Below are 21379 nucleotides of genomic sequence, written 5' to 3'. Positions count from 1 at the left end.
ACATCACTGATTTGTTGTGAAGTGCTGATAAATATGTTTTGAAATGCTTTCCGTTTCTGAAAATTTGCATGAAGTTACTGAAAATAGGTTAATTTCTTGTTTGCTCTTCCAGAATGCATTCTCTTGAAAAGTTCAAGGAATTTGGATGGTTTCATTGCCCCATTTGAGAAACTTATTCACACAACAACAAATATATTGGCCGTTATTGGTTGTTTTGTGCTGGTATAACTCCATATTTCACATACTCCACACTATACTGTCTACACATCTTTTCCACTTGGTCCGCTTCTGCCATTTTTGTTATCGATTAATGACCATGATCAACCACCAATTGTTTAAGTCCACCCTCAGGCGTTGTGATCAATAAAGGAGAAAGTTATAATCTATTCATAAATCAGGTAAAATCTGACCCTCTGCCTGAAGGTACATAGAATGGGGCAGAAATATCTCAGTTGTGTTGTGGGCTACAGGAATGTGGTCAAGACCATTCAGAAGAGGAAATTCTAAATGTTATCCCATTGGGCGCCTTGCTCTAATTCCAAGGAGTTGTGTCACTACATGATTAGAGTAAGTGAATCATAGTAGCTAACACTATACTACAATAGCAAGCAGCAAAAATGCATGGGCCAGGTACAGAAATAACAATATTTCTTCAGATTTCTCATGATATGCCAAATACAGAAGAGTCACATTGCTCTTCAACAACTATAACACGCTTTGAGCGAAGTCGAAAAGAATGGTGGATTAGCAAATGAAGAAGTAATTACATGAACATTGCAATCAGTAGAGTCACTGAGGATTAAATGCTTATACTAAGTAATTCATTTCATAAATTAAGCCTGTAATCCCTCACCTGACCCTCTTGCTACTGAGTGTCCCCCCACTGCCCTCTTCATCTTTATCGCCCCCTTAGAAATTCCCACTGCCTCCAAGGGGTCAATATTGCCCTTGTTGTGAATCACTGATCTAGAGTGACTGAACTGTGCTTCATGATCAGTAAACTAAAAAAGTGTAGTAAAAAGCCTTTTTTTATGTTCGGACCTTCAGTCCCAACTGTCATGAGAGAGTCACACTGAAGACTGACAAATATCATTACCATTGATTTGTAACTAGAGACTAATTTACTGTTATTCACTACCAATTTCTGTGTGCAAATTATCTCCCAATGTCAAATGTCACTTTACTTCACCTGGGACCTGTTTTCTGGGAAGATGTAACGGCAACAGTAGGTGATAAGGCAGCCATTTCCCTTTTCACATTTATCTGGTTTAAATTAGATTTTCTAGTTAAAAGAAATCAGTTGAAATTTTTGACACCATTCCCTGTGGGGACAACAGAAATCCATTTACATAAAATACAGCCAAGTGTATTTCCAGTAATGCATTGAGCAATAGTGAAACTGTGAATGTGGTTTGGAGCATTGTCCTGTGTTCTGATGAGAAGTTATTGTCACTGCGGCTGATTCCAGCTCAGTGCTGTTACTGTTCACTTACTCAACTGCTAGCCCAAGAACTGGCAAGCACTCTAAGTGCACACTGTAGCAAAGGCTCTCTGACTGGGACAATAAGGAATCATTTAACTAAGACTTCACATGGCATTGCTCTATTTCATCATAATGAAAAGCCGAGATCTAAAGCCTTGGTAATCAGAATTACTCTACCAGTTTACCTCTGTAAATATTACATAAAGAAGGGATTAATTTCCTCAGGGAGTGTCTATATAACATTTGTTTGTGTGCTAATCAAACAGTTTACTTTACATGCGTTAACGAATGAACTAATATAGGCCAGGAAGGAAATAACCAGTACGCTTGTGGAGCAAAAATAAACTCCAATGAGTCCAAATTCTTCACAGTAAATTGATGATGACAAAGATCTTCTGTTAATGAGAAAGTGCACAAGAATGGAAGATACCAGTTTGAAATCATTATTGTTGGGTACCAGACAACCAGCCCTTAGAGATCTTTGTGGACCATCAATCATTTGTAATGAGGGTACCATCCTTTTCATGATCTGTCATCCAACTATTAACAATAGAATGATTTGTTTGTTTTAATAGCATGATGCAGTACTGCCAGATCTCTGCTAATTTAATTGCTGGACATGTCAAAAACATCATGAACCTTAAAGAGATTTTCTCCTAATGTTTCTCTTGAAATAATCTTTTCTCCTTTACAGAAGGTGTGGATCTTATCTTGCGGCTTGTCTCCAGTTACCCATTCAAGGGACCATCAGTTGATGAGCGAGCCCAGCTAGTAAGTAAACAGTCCTGACGGAGGGTCTCGGCCCAAAACGTTGACAGTGCTTCTTCCTATAGATGCTGCCTGGCCTGCTGCGTTCCACCAGCATTTTGTGTGTGTTGCTAGTAAGTACCTTCATTCAGTTATGGGACACAGTGTGTCACTGGCGAGATCAGTATTATTCGTCAGCTAATTATTGTTGGAAAGGTGGCAGTTCACTTCCTTTTGGTGTTGCTGCAGAAATGTTCAGATTGATAGCTCCAGGATTTAGACCCAATGATGATGAGGAATGGCAACTCATTTCCAAGATAGAATAAAAGGTCTTGAAGGGAAACTTGCAGATTGTATCTATGTCCGCTCAAGTACCTTTTCTCATCCAACAGCTTAACCTACGAAAGTTAAGTACTGTGCCAACCCTGAGCTGAATAACCCTAAAGTAGAATTATTTGGAGTCATCAAATTGACACAGTGACCCAGAACAATGGTACTAATTGCTCATTGCTGAGATCTGTAATTAAATTAAGTTTGATGTGCAGTGATCTTCCCAATTGAACAGAAACTTTACAATGAGGCAAAATAAGCCTGTTTTTAACAAATTTTGTCAACCAGCGCACTAGCTAGATTTTAAAGATGGCAATTATAACAATAACAGCAAAATGCGTATAATGTTGTCCTTTAATTTGGAAATGCATTGACGCTGGTGACCCCTGCCACGTCTATCTTTGTCCTTCTGGTTTTGGATATTACTAGTTTAGGAGATGCTCTCAAGTAGCACAGTAAAACTTCAATGACCTGCTGTCTGACTAGATGCAAATGCCAATGGTTCAGCATCTGGTTCACTGGGTGATACCTGCCAGGACCCTGGCTCCTGCACTCCCTGCTGACACACTGCCCCAGTTCCCATGTTCTTTTATAAACTGACTGGATTCTCTGGAAAATTCATTATAATATCAAAAGAGGCAAATTAAAATGTATATTGAGGTTTTAATATTAATAATGTATTTCAAAACATCTGCCAGTCTGACATCACCAAAGTCCCAATGTTTGTGGAGTAGTACTGATATAGGGAAAAATTACAACTGAACCAAATTTTATATATATCCAGGATCTCTATATGTTCACTTTTTGTTGATAACTACTAGGCTTTGATCAAGAGCACAAGCTCCATCTGATTTTATTTAGCCTAACAGAGGAGTCCTGACATCCGTTGCATTTCAGCAGCTAACTGAAATCAACAAACCCGTCATGAACCAAGCTAAACCTGCTGCTGTTCAGATCTCTGTGGCTTTTACTACCTTTATTAGCTGATCCATCGGGGGAGTCTATTTAATATTTATTCAGGCTATCCATTACATCAGATTCTGGTAGCTTGACATTTATTGCGCAGGGAAGGACTCACATCCTCAGCATGTCCATAATTGTTCACTGTATTTAGAAGTCACTTGCTGCTGGTTGAGATATAATGGTCTTCACAAATAACATTACTGAATATAGCCAAGTCTACATGTTATGGTCAACATCAGCCCAATCATGGTGTCCATTGTTCCAGTATTTATACTGTGCCTACTCAGTAGATGGCAGATCTGATAGTGAGGCACTTCATTAATTAGGAAGCATTATTCCACACTATTTACCCAGATGGGTGCAGCTTGAACTAACGATATGATCCAGAGCCCAGAGTATGATTGGCCAAGTCAAAAATGAGAATTCAAGGATAATCGAAAGGACAAAAAGAACAGGCTGTTACCATGAACAGTTCAAAATCTTTGAAATAATAGTCTCAAGGTGAAGGAACTTCATATGATGTTCATTTGATTTTATGTTAAATTGCAGGTATAGTTCCATTGAGCTGGAATCAAGACAAGGGCACAGCTCAGTTTCAATTCAATTACTCCTGGGTAAGGTTTACAAAGGATTTATTGCGTGTCTGGTAGTGTCTGGTTCTGGGAAGGATGTCAAAGATGGATTAAACAAAAATGATTATACTCTGAAGAATTCTTTTTGAAATTAGCTGACACTTAGACATGCCAAATATCAAGCAGCCACACAATGGATAGACTGATTCAGCAAAAAATGAGACAATCTAGCAAATATGCTAATTCAACTATAACTGCCAGAAGAGGAATATTAATCGGGTTCCATGTCCTCTTGCGTCCTGTTAGTTTTAAAAGGTAAAAGTCTCCCGAAGTCCTGGAGGTATTGTAAAAAAAAAGTGTTAAAGCACAACTCAAAAAAAACTCACATTGCCTTCCTTGAGGTTATACAATTGCTTACAATCAATCTTTCTAAATGCATTCCATCCTTCACGCTTCAGGTACAGTTATCACATTGCCTGGTGCACAGGCATATTTCTGTGTGATAGCTTATGAGAGTCAAAATAAATGTCAGGGGTATGATTTAAGCCCCATTCTAGAAGCATGATTACAAAAACCTAAGTTTATTTTACAATGAAAAATAGCTGTGCTGTTAAAGGTGCAGTCTTGAAAAGTGACATTAAACTGAAGTCCTATTTAGTCTCTCAAATGGACATAATAGACCATGGGAATATTTCAAAGAAAAGTGCTTTTCTATTCATCAGCATTTACTCTTCAGAACTGCTCATACAAATTATTTGGTCAATACATCCCTCGATTTTGTGGGAACTTGCTGTAAGCAGATTCACTGCCGCAAGTCAAGTCAAGTTTATTGTCATTTAATTGTATACATGTATACCATCAAAATAGAGACAACAGTTCAAAATAGAGCTTCCATTCAAAACTTCATTTTTGTTCAATGTAATTTTTCCAGAGAGATAATTTTGGAAAAATAGCACATTGAGTGTATTAGTAAAAGATAATATATTTACATAAGTTTAAACAAAACAAGAATCTAAGATCATAGATCACAGGTAAGATAAACTCATCTTAATACCATGCATTCATAATAAAAAAAAGATAAAATCTATGGCATGTCCCTATAATCGATAAAACATGTTTCTTATTTTAGAAGATATTCAACCACACTTCCTACTGTTTACTGTAAGAAAGTAAAAACTGCATTAGCCTCTTTCCAAAGATAGATGTTAGGGTAGAAAGACTTCAGAAAAAACAGATTACTAAAGCAGAATGCAAAAATTAAGCTATTTATGTCAAACAAGGCTGATTATGTTTTATATCATTTTCATGTGACTACGTGAAGATCCAATGAAATCGTTTGAATAAACAGACTGAATATAATAAATCACTTTATGGAACTGAAGAAAAATGATTTAAAACAAGTATAATCTAGTATTAAAAGTCAAAGCCTAAAACTAAGGGAGGAAACGCTGACCCAGGAGTGGGTCCACAGGAGGTTCAGAACAATGATCACAGAAATGAAAGTTTTAACATATGAGGAGTGTTTAATGTTTCTGGGTCTGTACTAGACGAGACCAGAAGGACAAGGGGATATTTCATTGAAACCTACTGAATACTAAAAGGCTAGAATAGAGTGGAAGTGGAAAGGATGTCTTCTTTACTAGAAGAGGTTAGGACACAGCCTCAGAGCAGAGGGATGGCTCTTTAAAACTAAGATGACGAGGAATTTCTTCAGCCAGACGTTGGTGAATCTGTGGAATTTCTTGTGCAGAGGGATGTGGAAGACATGCCTTTGAGTGGATTGAAGGCAGAAATGAATATATTATTGATAGGAAAGTAGGTTAAGGGTTAAAGTGACAAGGCGGGAGAATGGGCATGAAAATTATCAGCAATGACTGAATTGTGGAGCAGAGTCAATTGGCCAAAGGGTCTTGTTAAGCTCCCATACCTTATGATCTTATAGAGGAAAAGTGAACTGGAAATACTCCGATTCTGTCAAGGAGAGTAACAGAGTTAACATTTCAAACCAATGATTCTTTAAAAGAACTTCAGAAGCATCTGTGTAGTGCAGCATATAGTCTGTGTGGCGGGGTTATTCATATTTGAGAATACCAGCTGAGCCTTTGACATTTAGGGAAATCTAACTGATTTTATTATGCTGTATTAGAAATGGCCGCAGTTATTCAAGTAGTTTTCAAATTTGTAGATTTAGCTGAACATTAGATTATCAGAGTGCAGTATATGTTCATAAAGAGCTTGAGTAACAATGCAGTGACTGATTTCCATCATGCAATAAATAGAAATTCTAGTTGGCTAAAAAGAAACAGGACACATTGATTTACAAATTGTACTTTTATCGGTCAATTAACACTTTAAAAGGCTAAAACTTGACTGCAAAGAAACCTGAGATGTTTTCAGAGACAGACGTCATTTGGACTGGATGAGACACATTAATGTACATGCTCAGAATTATACAGAGCAGGAGGTGTTTGCTGAAAGATACATCTGTACCAATCCTGCCCTTTTGGAGGTCTTTAGAACTTTCTGGTGCAATTCAAAACCTCTGAGAAACCCAAGACAGGGTCTAGGGCCAGCCTTCCAGGTGGAGATATGACTAAGCTGTATTCCATCTACCACTTTGCCAATTCTCTCAGCCTGGCCAAGTCCTCCTGTAGACTGCCTGCTTCCTTTACACTAGCTATGCTCCACCTATCTTTGTATCATCCAAAAACTTGGTCACAAAGCATCACTTCCGTCATCCAGATCATTAACGTACAACGTAAAAATTTTGGATCCAACACTAACTCATGCGAAACACTATTAGTCTCCACAGAAAAGTCCCACTTCACTCCCAATCTTTGCTTTCTGTCTGTTTTTCAATTTCCCATCCATGGTAGCATCCTTGTGGGCAGGCTTTCTGGAGCTGCTGGGGAGGTTGAAATTAATTTGGCGGGGGCTGAGAAAGGGTGTGTTGGGGCTGAGGATGGTGCAGTTGGTACACAAGCATGTAGATTGTTTACTCCCCTTCATGGGTGCTACCTGATTTGTGGAGTTTCTCGAGCATTTTCTGTGTGTTGCTCAAGATTTCCAGCATTTGCGGTATCTCTTGTATTAAAGAAACATGTTTGCTTTGCATCACAGAAAAAATGGGGTGGTGAGAGTGCGGGGGCAGTGAGTGATGGCTAGGACAGTTGGCATATATTGATGGATTGAGGTCATGTTTCTGTGGAGATGAGTTAGAGTCAAAGAGTTTCTGAAGTGTCTTCATTTTTACTGAACCACAGCTTCCCCTCTACGATTAGAAAACATAGAAACATAGAAAACCTACAGCACAATACAGGCCCTTTGGCCCACAAAAATGTGCTGAACATGTCCTTACCTTAGAAATTACTTAGGGTTACCCATAGCCCTCTAATTTTCTGAGCTCCATATACCTGTCCAAGAGTCTCTTAAAAGACCCTATCGTTTCCGCCTCCACCACTGTCACCAGCAGCCCATTCCATGCACTCACCACTCTCTGCACAAAAAACTTACTGCTGATATCTCCTCTGTACCTACATCCAAGCACCTTAAAACTGTGCCCTCTTGCGCTAGCTATTTCAGCCCTAAGAAATAGCCTCTGACTATCCACATGATCAGTGCCTCTCATCATCTTATACACCTCTGTGAGGTCACCTTTCGTCCTCCATCACTCCAAGGAAAAAAGGCTGAGTTCACCCAACCTATTCTGATAAGGCATGCTACCCAATCCAGGCAACATCCTTGTAAATCTCTTCTGCACCCTTTCTATGATTTCCACATCCTTCCTGTAGTGAGGCGACCAGAACTGAGCACAATATTCCAAGTGAGGTCTGACCAGGGTCCTATATAGCTGTAACGTTACCTCTCAGCTCTTAAACTCAATCCCATGATTGATGAAGGCCAATGCACCATATACCTTCTTAACCATAGTGTCAACCTGAGTGTCCTATGGACTCGGACCACAAGATCTCTCTGATCCTCCATACTGCCAAGAGTCTTACCATTAATGCTATATTCTGCCATCATATTTGACCTATCAAAATGAACCACCTCACACTTATCTGGGTTGAACTCCATCTGCCACTTCTCAGCTTAGTTTTGCATCCAATCATTGTCCCACTGTAACCTCTGACAGCCCTCCACACTATCCACTACCTCCCCAACCTTTGTGTCATCAGCAAACATACTAACCCATTCTCCACTCCTTCATCCAGGTCATTCATAAAAATCATGAAGAGTAGGGTTTCCAGAACAGATCCCTGAGGCACACCACTGGTGACTGACCTCCATACAGAATATGACCTGTCTACAACCACTCATTGCCTTCTGTGGCCAAACCAGTTCTGGATCCTCAAAGCAATGTCCCTTTGGATCCCATGCCTCCTTACTTTCTCAATAAGCCTTGCATGGGGTACCTTATCAAATGCCTTGCTGAAATCCATATACACTGCATCTACTGCTCTACCTTCATTAATGTGCTGAATCACATCCTCAGAAAATTCAATCACTCTCGTAAGGCACAACCTGCCTTTCACAAAGCTATGCTAACTATTCCTAATCATATTATACCTCTCCAAATGTTCATAAATCTTGCCTCTCAGTATCTTCTCCAACAACTTACCAACCACTGAAAGAAGACTGTGGCCTATAATTTCCTGGCCTATCTTTACTCCCTTTCTTGAATAATGGAACAACATCCACAACCCTCCAATCCTCTGGAATCTCTCCTGTCCCCATTGATGATGCAAAGGTCATTGCCAAAGGCTCAGCTATCTCCTCTCTCGCCTCCCACAGTAGGCTGGGGTACATCTCATCTGGTCCTGGTGACTTATCCAACTTGATACTTTCCAAAAGCTCCTGCACATCCTCTTTCTTAATATCTACATGCTCAAGCTTTTCAGTCCACTGTAAATCATCACTACAATCGCCGAGATCCTTTTCCATAGTGAATACTGAAGCAAAGTACTCATTAAATACCTCTGCTATCTCTTCTAGTTCCATACACTCTTTGCCACTGTCACAATTGATTGGTCCTATTCTCTCACATCTTATCCTCTTGCTTTTAACATACTTGTAGAATTCCTTGGGGTTTTCCTTCATCCTGTCCGCCAAGGACATGTCCGTCATGTCCCCGTCTGGCTCTCCTAAATTAATTCTTAAGCTCCTTCCTGCTAGCCTTATAATCTTTTAGCTCTCTATCATTACCTAGCTTTTTGAACTTTTTGTAAGCTCTTCTTTTCTTCTTGACTAGATTTACAACAGTCTTTGTACACCATGGTTCCTGTACCCTACCATTCTTTCCCTGTCTCATTGGAACATACCTGTGCAGAACTGCATGCAAATATCCCCTGAACATTTGCCACATTTCCTGTGAGCTATTGTTAACAAAGTTCTTGATTGTAGATGAATGGCCTAGTTATAAAGCATGTCCCTGTGCAAGAGTATGGAAGTAGGCGCTTTGGCCCACCATCAACAGCAATTTACTGTAACCCCTTGTTCTACTCCAGCATTTGATTGAACTTGTCAACATGTTTGGATATGGCGCAACTGCTGAGAGAGGGAGAGGGAGCATTTATTTTTCCCTTTCAGGGTGCTTTTGAAGGCAGATTCTAGAATCCAATGAATAAAGTAGAAGATATAGTTTGCAAAGTGCGCATGAAGTATTTATGTAAAAATGAACGGTGAAACACTAAACTGGGCATCTAGCTAACCAACTGTTCACCTAACCTACCCTGAACTACACAAAACTACAATGCTGAACATTCAGTCGCCCACTAACTTAATAGGAGCACCATTAAATCCCCCCAAATTATAAGACTAAAGAACTGATCATGTTGCAACAAATACTTAACTAAACAAATGTAGGGGTCCGTCTATGTCTACAATGTGCTTTCTGAAAGGTCCTTCAGTGTTGTTCATGACCTCAGCCCGAAGTGAGCCCTGGAGACAAAAAAAGAGGCCGAGCCTCCTGTATCTGCCATTCTTATACCCCCTGAGACGCCCTGAACCAGAATCAGTGCCGTGGCATGCAAACCACCCAATGGGAAAGAGTGGATGCATCCTTTAAATGGGCCAATCAATGACCAACATGGTGGAAGCAGCTTTTGACTGGCAAATAAGCCAACTCCTCATGTGACAAGCCCTCCAGCAGCTCAGACCACTCTACATGTCTCTGCCCCCACAAGGGAGCCGGAAAAAAGGTGCACTTAGACATTTAAGGAGGAAACACTGTGATGTTGATAAACTGATAACTGTTAGATATGCTTTCAGCAAAACATTCAAAGGTTGAAGATATATTCTCTCTCATAGAAGATCTAGGTAGCCAGCCATCATGGCTAGGCAACAATCTTGAGCTCAATATTTGCACCAGCTTTATTGGCTCAAAATGTCCAAACACCCAAGTTCAAAAGATCAAAATGTATGTCTGGGCTTAACCAGTACAGAAGCAGTTTGCCGTGCTGCAAATCCCTTTGGGACCATTAATGTTTGGCTAAACAGGGGAACACAAACTATTAATGTACAAACAAAAGTATTTAGTGCATTTAGTGAACAAACAGAAGATCACAGATCATTAAACATGTAAACAGGTCAAAATGGACCATTACATATACAGAGAAGAAACAAATTCCACTCTTGAGAGCTTATGTTAAGTAAACCTGGTCCCTTCTCAATAGTACCACAGTCTAGGCAATTCTAAATAGAGCGTTGATAGTTTAATGACAAGTGACGTACTGTCACATTGTAAGCAGCTCTAAATTAGAAAACAAATTGTTTTATGTTAAGCTATGGTGGCAATGAATTAAAGGTCATCTCATTTCAGGGACATAAACTGCTTCACATGTCTCCCTGTATTATTCTTTTTATAAGAACATGGAAAAGTTAATGGTGAGGAAATCTCTTAGTCCATTGAAGCTCATTCCTCTGTTAGATTAACACATTTCATGGTTCATAATTGTGAATAGCTAGAGTGTTCCTGCCTCTAAATTTTGATTGGTAGTTAATATAAATAATCCTCTCTCTGTGACTGAAGAATTTTCCTGATATAAAGCTATTTACATACTAATTTATTTATTTCTTTATTTACATTCTCTAATACTATCCATTATTAATGCAATTATTATTAATAATAGCAAAAGGCTTGTCCCGACTAAATCAACAGTTACTTTATATGGAGACTAGAACTTTAAAATTGCTTCTTTCCAATTATCTGATATTTCATATTATTAGCACTAAATTTGTATTATTGAATAATAATATTTGATTTAGCTGAGAACTTTAAAGTTATCGGGAACAGATTGTACTGAATAAAAATTTTGAATAGAACTTATTTGAACTTTTAATGCTTAAGTTTATTGCACTTCTCCTCTAACCTAGGTTAACATTCTTGTTCTTTTTGTCCCTATTTCAAGTCAAGTCAAGTCACTTTTTTTCTCATTTCGACCATAACTGCTGGTACAGTACATAGTAAAAATGAGACATCATTTTTCAGGACCATTGTTTTACATGAAACAGTACAAAAAAACTAGACTGAACTACGTAATAAAAAAAACAGAGAAAGCTACACTAGACTACAGACCTACACTGGACTGCGTAAAGTGCACAAAAAAACAGTGCAGGCATTACAATAAATAATAAACAGGACAGCAGGGCAAGGTGTCAGTCCAGGCTTTGGGTATTGAGGAGTCTTGTAACTTGGGGGAATAAACTGTTACATAGTCTAGTCGTGAGAGCCTGAATGCTTCGGAGCCTTTTCCCAGACGGCAGGAGGGAGAAGAGATTGTATGAGGGGTGCATGGGGTCCTTCATAATGCTGTTTCCTTTGCGGATGTAGTGTGTAGTGTAAAAATCCGTGATGGCAGGAAGAGAGACCCCGATGATCTTCTCAGCTGACCTCACTATCCGCTGCGGAGTCTTGCGATCTGAGATGGTGCAATTTTCGAACGAGGTAGTGATGTAGTTGCTCAGGATGCTCTCAGTATAACCCCTGTAGAATGTGATGAGGATGGCGGGTGGGAGATGGACTTTCCTCAGCCTTCGCAAAAAGTAGAGACACTGCTGGGCTTTCTTTACTATGGAGCTGGTGTTGAGGGACCAGGTGAGATTCTCCATCAGGTGAACACCAAGAAATTTGGTGCTCCTTACGATCTCTACCGAGGAGCCGCTGATGTTCAGCGGGGAGTGGTCGCTCCATGCCCTCCTGAAGTCAACAACCATCTCTTTTGTTTTGTTCACATTAAGAGACAGGTTGTTGGCTCTGCACCAGTCCGTTAGCCGCTGCACATCCTCTCTGTAAGCTGACTCGTCGTTCCTGCTGATGAGACCCACCACGGTGGTATCATCGGTGAACTTGATGATATGGTTCGAGCTGTGTGTTGCAGCACAGTCATGGGTCAGCAGAGTGAACAGCAGTGGACTGAGCACACAACCCTGGGGAGCCCCCGTGCTCAGTGTGATGGTGTTGGAGATGCTGCTCCCGATCCGGACTGACTGAGATCTCCCAGTCAGGAAGTCTAGGATCTAGTTGCAGAGGGAGGTGTTCAGGCCCAGTAGGCTCAGCTTTCCAATCAGTTTCTGAAGGATGATTGTGTTGAATGCTGAACTAAAGTCTATGAACAGCATCCGAACGTATGTGTTTTTTTTGTCCAGGTGGGTTAGGGCCAGGTGGAGGGTGGTGGCAATGGTGTCATCTGTTGAGCGGTTGGGACGGTACGCAAACTGCAGGGGGTCTAGTGAGGGGGGCAGCAGGGTCTTGATATGCCTCATGACGAGCCTCTCGAATCACTTCATGGTGATGGATGTAAGTGCAAAGGGATGGTAGTCATTGAGGCAGGACACTGAAGACTTCTTCAGCACGGGGACAATGGTGGCGGCCTTGAAGCACGTTGGATCGGTGGTGCTGCTCAGGGAGATGTTGAAGATGTCAGTGAGAACATCTGCTAGCTGGTCTGCACACCCTCTGAGCACTCTACCAGGGATGTTGTCTGGTCCAGCAGCCTTCCGTGGGTTGACCCTGCACAGGGTTCTTCTCACGTCAGCCATGGAGAGACACAGCACCTGGTCATTTGTAGGAGGGGCGGACTTCCTCGCCGCCATGTCATTTTCTGCCTCAAACCGGGCGTAGGAGTTATTCAGCGCATCTGGGAGGGAGGCATCACCCGCACAGTCAGGTGATGTTGTCTTGTAATTGGTGACGTCCTGGATGCCCTTCCACATGCGCTGCGTGTCGCCGCTATCCTGGAAGTGACTGTGGATTAGCTGGGCGTGTGCACGCTTTGACCCTCTGATGGCTCGGGACAGTTTGGCCCTTGCTGTTGTTAGAGCTGCCTTGTCACCTGCTCTGAAGGCAGAGTCGGGGGACCTCAGCAGTGCTCCCACCTCCGCGGTCATCCTTGGTTTCTGGTTGGCACATATAGTGATGGTCTTGGACAGAGTAACATCATCAATGCACTTGCTGATGTAGCTGGTCACTGATGCTGTGTACTCCTCTAAGTTGGTAGAGTCAACATCAGTTGCAGCCTCCTTGAACATGTGCCAGTCAGTGTGCTCAAAGCAGTCTCAAAGAGCAGAGATGGCTTCTCCTGGCCAGGTTTTCACCCGCTTCTGAACTGGTCTGGAGCGCCTGACGAGCGGTCTGTATGCTGGGATTAGCACAACAGAGACGTGGTCTGAGTATCCGAGGTGGGGGCTGGGCTGTGCCCAGTACGTGTCGGGGATGTTTGTGTAAACCAGGTCCAATGCGTTCTCTCCCCTCTTGTTGCAAAGTCCACATACTGATGGAATTCGGGGAACATTGACTTAAGGTTCATGCGGTTAAAATCACCGGCGACAATAAACAGACCATCAGGGTGTGTGTTCTGTAGCTCGCTAATAGCCCCGTACAGTTCACAGAGCACCTCCTTAACATTAGCGCTGGGGGGAATGTAGACACCGAGTATAAAGACAGAGGTGAATTCCTGCAGCAAATAAAATAGTCTGCATTGAACTGCCACAAACTCCACTAGTGATGAGCAGTGTCTGGAAACCAGCACAGATTTCTAACGCCATTCCGTGTCGATGTAAACACAGACACCGCCACCGCGGCCCTTACCGGAGACAGCTGCATCTCTGTCTAAACGAAACAAAGATAGCCCGTCTAGCTTAAGTGAACTTTCTTAAGTGAACTTGGGTGAGATTTTACATTATGCTACTGGTCAGTGTTACCCATTGTGTCACTGGACAGGATGGAAGCAGTGGATGGGAGATCTCTTTTAAAATGGAAAAATTGTAAAGAATATATAAGAGAATGTTGCTAGTTTTTGAGAATCTGAGCTATATAGCAAGATTGGACTGGCAAAGACTTTATTCATTGGAGATTAGGAGACTAAGGGGTGAGCTTATTGAGGTATATAGAATCATGAAGGTCACTGACAGCATGATTGCACACTCTGAGCAACTTACATGCAAAGTGAGGAGCCCATATGGAATGAGCTTCCAGATGGTTGAGGGAAGAACAATAACAACATTTAAAGGACACTTTGACAGGTAGATGGGGAATATTTAGAAGGGGATGTGGACCACACTGATCAGTGGTTATTGTGAGGTCAAGTGGGAAGTACGAGAAAATTTCACAGGATTGGCATTCATCCACTGCATGGTAGAGGTCAGTTCACCAAACATCAGCATCACCAATCTTGTCAACAGTTTGATGATGATCGCACATTTGGCCCATTGTGATTAGTCTGTTGTGTGGTGAACCAAGCAGGACCTTGTTATTTTTTAGATTTGTGAATAATTATAAAATTGTAAGTGTAAGACATGATGGAAAGCTTAAAGATTTAAATAATCTTGTAGGTGGTGTCTACATATTTGCTGCTGTTTCTGTTAACTGATAAGGATCTCTACCTTCATAATGATCTGTTTATTATTTGGAAAGATTGCAAACCATGGAGAACCAGACTAACCCTACACAGTGATTAAGTTGAAGGAGACAAGTAAGTATGAGAATTAGTCACAAGGTTGAAGAATGGGGTAAGAATGGGTGTAAATAATGGTGGGAGGGATGGTGTTGTAAACAATTGTCAGACTAATATAAGACTCTGCTCTGGGGAAAGTAAAAGACTGCATGTTGTTTTCAGGGGTACTAGCCCAAATGAAATCCTGTATTCTGACAACGACCATGAACATTGATTGAGTGGCTCTAGCTTGAGGAGTGAAAGGAAAAAGCCAACAGACAGAAGGAAGATTAATACAGACTAAGATCACATCATCAAAGGACTCAGAGACCTTCATCTGTGAACTACCCTCTAAATGTAACTGTCAAGATGTTCGGATATGGCCCAAGTGAGAAAAGAGAGAGAGAGAGAGAGAGAGAGAGAGAGAGAGAGAGAGAGAGAGAGAGAGAGAGAGAGAGAGAGAGAGAGAGACTCTGAAGGAGGTTGACAGTTCATTGATATTAATGTGAACCACAGAATTTTAAGAGACAGGAAATTATTAGCCACTAGGCCAACAAGGCCATTAAGTAGAACTCCTAAACTGAAAGTAAAATACCAACACAGTAGATGAGAGCAATATGGAAAAACTAAATGAATACTGCTCATTTCCAGCATTACCGCGAAGTCTTTTCTCTGACAAGGATGAAATAGGGAGCATAATGTTGCTGTGCTCTGTTCCAGTCTCAACAGACTGCAACAAAAAGAAGAGAGTTAAATACCACCATAGTGAAGCAATTAGCTGGAACGTGCATATATCCAAGCACAATTGTCAGACCGGCTGTGCCTCCTACAAACGGGGGGGGGGGGGGGGGTGTAGACCCCGCAGCAGTCTGTGATGGTGACAGTAGTAGCTTACTGTTAAGGATAGAATTTTTGTATTTCAGTAAAGGAAAAAAAAAAGAGAAGGGTGTCTGAATTGTACCCAGGAGAATTCAAATTCAAGTGTTTGGACCAAAGTATCTCACCTGTAAAAAAATATGCTTTAAAGTCTAACTAACAAACGCCATTGTGTCGACCATAGAGAAAAATAATCACCAGGTGCAGGCAGAGAATAGAGAAGAAAGTAACATAATGAAAGTTATGTTTTGTAACTCCAGAAACTAACTGAAAGAAAAACGTGAGAGCAGGGATGGGTTCATTAAGTTTCTTTCTTTAGTGGCGTAATGACGTAAGGCATTCAAGTGTTTCTTACATATATCTAATAATGAATTATGACAGCAAACAAAGAATGCTTAATCAAACAATATGTTTACCATATTGATCAAATATTAAAAGCACCACAGGTGCTGTCTGTGAGTTATTAAAATTTCTGGTAGCAGGAATGCACCTGTAGCTGTACACCAGTCTGTTGGTCTGCTGGGGTACGTTTTGACTTAATAAGGAAGGAAGCTTTGCTGCTTCAGATTCTGGGTAATGAGCTGGGCCTAGTGGACCGCACATGAGTGAAGTCCACTCTGCTTTTCACTGACATAGAACACAGAATGGTACAGCACTGGAACAGGGCCCTCGGTCCCCAGTCTTGTGCCAAACCAATTAAGTTAATCAAATGGCCAACTAAACTAATCCCTTCTGCCGACACAATGCCCATATCCCTCCACTTCCCTCACTTCCATGTGCCTGTCTGAATGTCTCTACCACTGCTTGAGGCAACACATTCCATGTACCCATCATTCTCTGGGTAAAAAACTTACCCCTCACATCTCCTTTGAACTCCCTCTCCCCCTCTCCCCTTAAACGCATGCCATCTGGTATTGAACACTTCAACCCGTTGAAAAAGATACTGTCTGTCTACTCCATCTATGTCTCTCATAATCTGATACACTTCTGTCAGATCTCCCCTCAACCTCTGCCATTCCGGAGAAAACAACCCAAGTCTGCTAACGACCTTGCCCTTAACAGTGTACTGTCTCTTTACACTAGACTACCAAGGTGCAACTTTTTATATTTGGCTAGGTTAAACTTCATCTTCTATTCCTCTGTCCATATCTGTCACTGATCTATATTGTAATGTATTCTTCTTCACTTCAACACTTTCAATCTTTGTAACATCTGCTAACTTACTAAACCACCCATCTATAATACATTTTCATCCAAGTCATCACAAACAGTGGAAGTTCCTGCACAGATCCCTGTGGAACACCACTAAATCACAGCTAGAATAATTCCCTTCGGCCACTACACTTTGTCTTCTGTGAGCAAGCCAGTTCAGAAACTGAACAACCAATTTACCATGGATCCCATGCATCTTATTCTTCTGGATAAGCCTCCCATGAGAGATCTTGTCAAACACCTTATTAAAATCCATGTTGACAACTTCCACAACTTTATTTCAGTCAATTGCCCTCGTCAACTTGTCAAAAATCTTTATTAAGTTAGTAAGCCAGGACTTGCCCCACACAAAGTCATGCTGATTCTCCCTAATTAGTCCATGGTTTTCCAAATGCTAATAAATCCTACCCTAGAAATTCTCTCCAGTAACTTCCCTCCACTGATGTGAGGCTCACCAATCTATAGCTTCCAGGATTATTTCTGGTTCCCTTCATGATTAATGGAACAAGATCAGCTCCTTGCCAGTCCTCCAAGGCCTCGCCTATCTCTAGAGAGGATATGAAGATATTGGTGAAGGCCTCAGCAATCTCATTGCTTGCCTCTTCCAATAACCTGGGCTATATTCCACCAGGCCCTGTGGACTTATACACCTTAATGTTCTTTCAGACAGCCAACACTACCTCATCCTTTACCTTGAAATACCCTAGCATATTATTACTCTTGGCTCTGATCTCCCTATGCTCCACATATTTCTCCTTGGTAAGTACTCATTAAGGACCTTAGCACATCCTCGGCATCCAAGCAAGTGTTTCTCCCCTAGTTGTCCTCTTGACCTTGTTGTATGCATACCTTGGGATTCTCTCCAATTCTGCTTGCCAAGGACTTTTCACGGCCCATCCTGGCTTTCCTTTTGAGTTCTATCCTGACTTCTTGATAATGCTCAAAGTTTCTGTTTGATTCTAGCTTCCTAAGCTTTACATACTTTTCCTTTTTCTTCTTGAAAAATGTCATCATCTCTCTCAGCATCCATGATTCTCTTACCTTGTTCTTCCATCTGACTGGAACATACCTGTCCTGTACTCTGTGGGGTTGGTCTTTAAATGCCCTTCACGTGTCAGATGTGGATTTACCCAAACACAGCTGTTCCCAACTATCTCTCCCTAGTTCCTGTCTAAAGCTCTTGTAATTTGCCCTGCTCCAATTTAATGTACTCCCATAAGGTACATGCTTGCCTTTATGTATAGCTAACTTAAAACATAAGGAGTTCCCTAACTGCTTACCCACAGGAAGGTTGGTCAAGCTTATTACTCAGCACCAGGTCCAGTACAGCCCCTCCTCTTATTGGACTAACTACATATTGACATAAAAATCCCTCCTGAATGTGCCTAATAAATTCTGCTTCACATAAACCCGTTGCACCAAGAAGGTCCCTGTTTGTTTGAAGTACCCCATGACAATGGCCTTATTGTTTTTATATCTTTCCTGAATCTGCCTACATTTCTGTTCCTTGATGCCCTGGTGGCTTTTTGGAGGTCTGCAGTACAATCCCATCAGAGTGATTGCTCCCTTCCTATTTTTGAGAGACCTCCATTTATGTCCCATCTAAGTGCACCTGTGAATTATCCTTGATTAGTAGTTCAACATCCTCCTCCCTACTCATCTTTACCACCTTCTCTACCTTTTCAAAAATATCAAAACACTGGGATAATAAGCACCTATTCTAATCATCTCTCAGCCAGGTCTCTGTAATGGCCACAACATCATAATTCCATTTACTGATCCAGGCTCTAAACTCATCATATTCACCCCTAATACTCCTAGCATTAAAATACACACACCTCAAACCATCTATCCCATCTTATCGGTTACTATGCTGCCGTCTGTTTTTACTGGTCCTGACTGGGATATGGTATCAGGAGTAATCCAAAGATTACTACCTTGGAAGTCCTGCTTTTCAGCCTCTTTGCTAACTCCCTATAACCACTGCACTGGGCCTCTAGCCCCTTTCCACCTATGTCATTTATGCCAGCATGCACCAAGACCCCTTGCTACTCATCCTCTCCCTTGAGAAAATTCTACAGCCGCTCTGAGACAGCAATACAGTTATTTATTTATTACAGAGATCATGTAAGTACTGAAATATCTTTGTAAGAACACAATACCTCAGAACAGAGGTAGACCACTCAGCCCCTCAAACCTATCCTGCTATTTAATTTGATCATGGTTAATCTACCCCAGATCTCAACTTCTCCTTTGAGCCAGGTCCCCAATTCTCTCAGTCTTTTGATCTTTCAAAGGTTTATTTGTATCCACATTAAGTCTTTTCTACGATCTAGCCACACAACTCTCTTGGATAGAGAGAATTCTATAGATGTATTACCCTCTGTGCCAAGAAATTGCTGCATGCATTGGTTTTAAATGATCAACTCTTTACCTTGAAGCTATGCAAAAAAAAACAAGCAATTCCTTTTTCCTTTTCACCACTGAGTAATCAGTGTAGCTATTTTCCCCTACTGTACTTGTAGAAAGATCACTATTTCAGCTTTTTGTCTGAATACCTTGTACAGCTCCAGCAGACTGATTTCCTAATTTGATGAGTTCTTGGATGTGGATGCACTAGGCCTCTCTAGCTGCTTCTATAGGGATTGAAGATAACTTGCTCATGTGAACTCTGAGGTGGCTGGTGAGGTGACTGTGGGGGCTGTGGGCTCTGCCAGAGATGTGCTAGGAGGTGCTTTATAGGGAAAGAAAATGGGTAGATAAGGAGGCCTTATGTTCCTTGTGCAGTTTTCTCTGGGCTTCTACATGCTTCCAATAAAAAAACCTGAAGTTCTTCGAATCATCATGAATGTTCTGCCATTTTGTGAAGTCACTCAGAAACAAGAACTAAAATAGTATCTGGCATCATTGAATGTGATTGTGATATTGGGGCTCTCAGTATTGGACATTAGGTACCTTCAGGCTGCTGAGAATGGAGAACATTGGAAGTAAGGTATTAAGCTAACGTGGAGTTTTTGAATCGTGTCATTTTCAATGCTGCTCATGGTTATGGTTCTCCAAGAGTTTCACAACCTTGTTGTGGTTCTGAGGCTTCCCTGCCTCAGTGACCTGGAGAGTTATGCTGGCTGGAGTCAGGACCTTATGCTTTGGCTTTTGGTAGGGTCACCAATGCCAAACAGGTCAAAGGGTAGAGGCTAGATTAAGAGTGAACCAGTGAACCTCCAGAGTCGGGGGTTCAGCTCAGGGCTAACAGCCCTGACTGGTAAAACAAAAGTGTTATGGAAACAGCATTGAAGAATCTTTCTACAGCTGAGTATTCCAGAGTCTCCACCTGGGATCTACATGACCGACAGTAGTGAGAACTGAGAAGAAGCTACTGACACGATCAAGGAAACCCTGAACACCGCCAAAAATGGAGGACCTTCATTGCTGCCTTAAATGGGCAGTGTAATGGCGTAATGGGCAGTAAGTAAGTCATGGTTATGGGACTGTGTTGTATTTTTTTTTATTTACACAGTATAACTGGATGATTATTTCCTGCAAAATTTGACACCAACAGAAACAAAAGCCATATGTGCATGCATGTTATGGTCTAGATCTTCAATGTGCCAATTCCAAAAAAATCTTCAAAGGTTCTAGTCTTGGACCAAGGCCATCACATGCATCTCACCCCTACTGAAAAAAAACTTTACTAACTAACTGAAAATCTCTCTTGTGTTCATCATTGACAAAAAGTAAACAGCAGATGTAAGCTGAGATTAGAGAAGAAAATAATGATGACATCTGTGGCTTATTAAAACAAAACTTCTGGTAGTCAGCCTTGGTAACTGAAGCATAATTAAAACTGCACACTGATCTGTTGATCTAAGATTCTTATGACTGGTGATAGACTGAAGGGTCCTTCATTCACCTCATCGAGCTATCTGTGCAGGGCAATAGATAAAGATTGAACAGTGCAGGACTAACCAAGGCAAGGTTTTGCACCGAGCTGGGGAGCTCAGAAGAATATTGTGAATGAGTTAAAACGGTAAGGTCCATAAAATGGAATGGACACATGGATGGAATGGTTTTGAGAGGTGGAATAGACTTTCCTGGTCCCAGACATTGAATTTGTTATCATAGGTGAAAGGAGACCTTTTTCTAGTTCAATCATACTATCTCCCCCATAAAGAAAGCTTAATGAAACAATGGGTTAGCATTCATTGCTTTTATTTTGTTTTCCATCTGGAAAGTCTAATTGCATTAGATGAGAAGTGTTTATGGGA

General features: G+C 41.2%; 1 protein-coding gene across 10 annotated transcripts in view; it reads left to right on the top strand.

Moving 5' to 3' along the window:
• The window catches only part of LOC132405321 (general transcription factor II-I repeat domain-containing protein 2-like), a 186739-nt gene that overhangs the window by 103800 nt on the left and 61560 nt on the right, over nucleotides 1-21379 (top strand). For 7 of the 10 annotated variants that reach the window (XR_009515815.1, XM_059990033.1, XM_059990032.1 and 4 more), the window contains exons 2-3: nucleotides 2178-2254; nucleotides 4073-4137. Coding sequence is in view for 2 of the 10 variants with exons in the window: in XM_059990036.1 (XP_059846019.1) it covers nucleotides 2178-2254; nucleotides 4073-4078 (83 nt within the window). In the remaining 8 variants the exon portion in view is untranslated. Of the gene's footprint in view, nucleotides 1-2177; nucleotides 2255-4072; nucleotides 5731-15007; nucleotides 15066-21379 lie in introns of those variants that run through there. The other 3 variants (XM_059990034.1, XM_059990036.1, XM_059990035.1) reach the window with 3 other exon arrangements.

This window comes from Hypanus sabinus, chromosome 15 (assembly GCF_030144855.1).
Source record: "Hypanus sabinus isolate sHypSab1 chromosome 15, sHypSab1.hap1, whole genome shotgun sequence".
NCBI lineage: Eukaryota > Metazoa > Chordata > Chondrichthyes > Myliobatiformes > Dasyatidae > Hypanus > Hypanus sabinus.
This window is presented reverse-complemented; position numbering and strand designations above follow the sequence as displayed.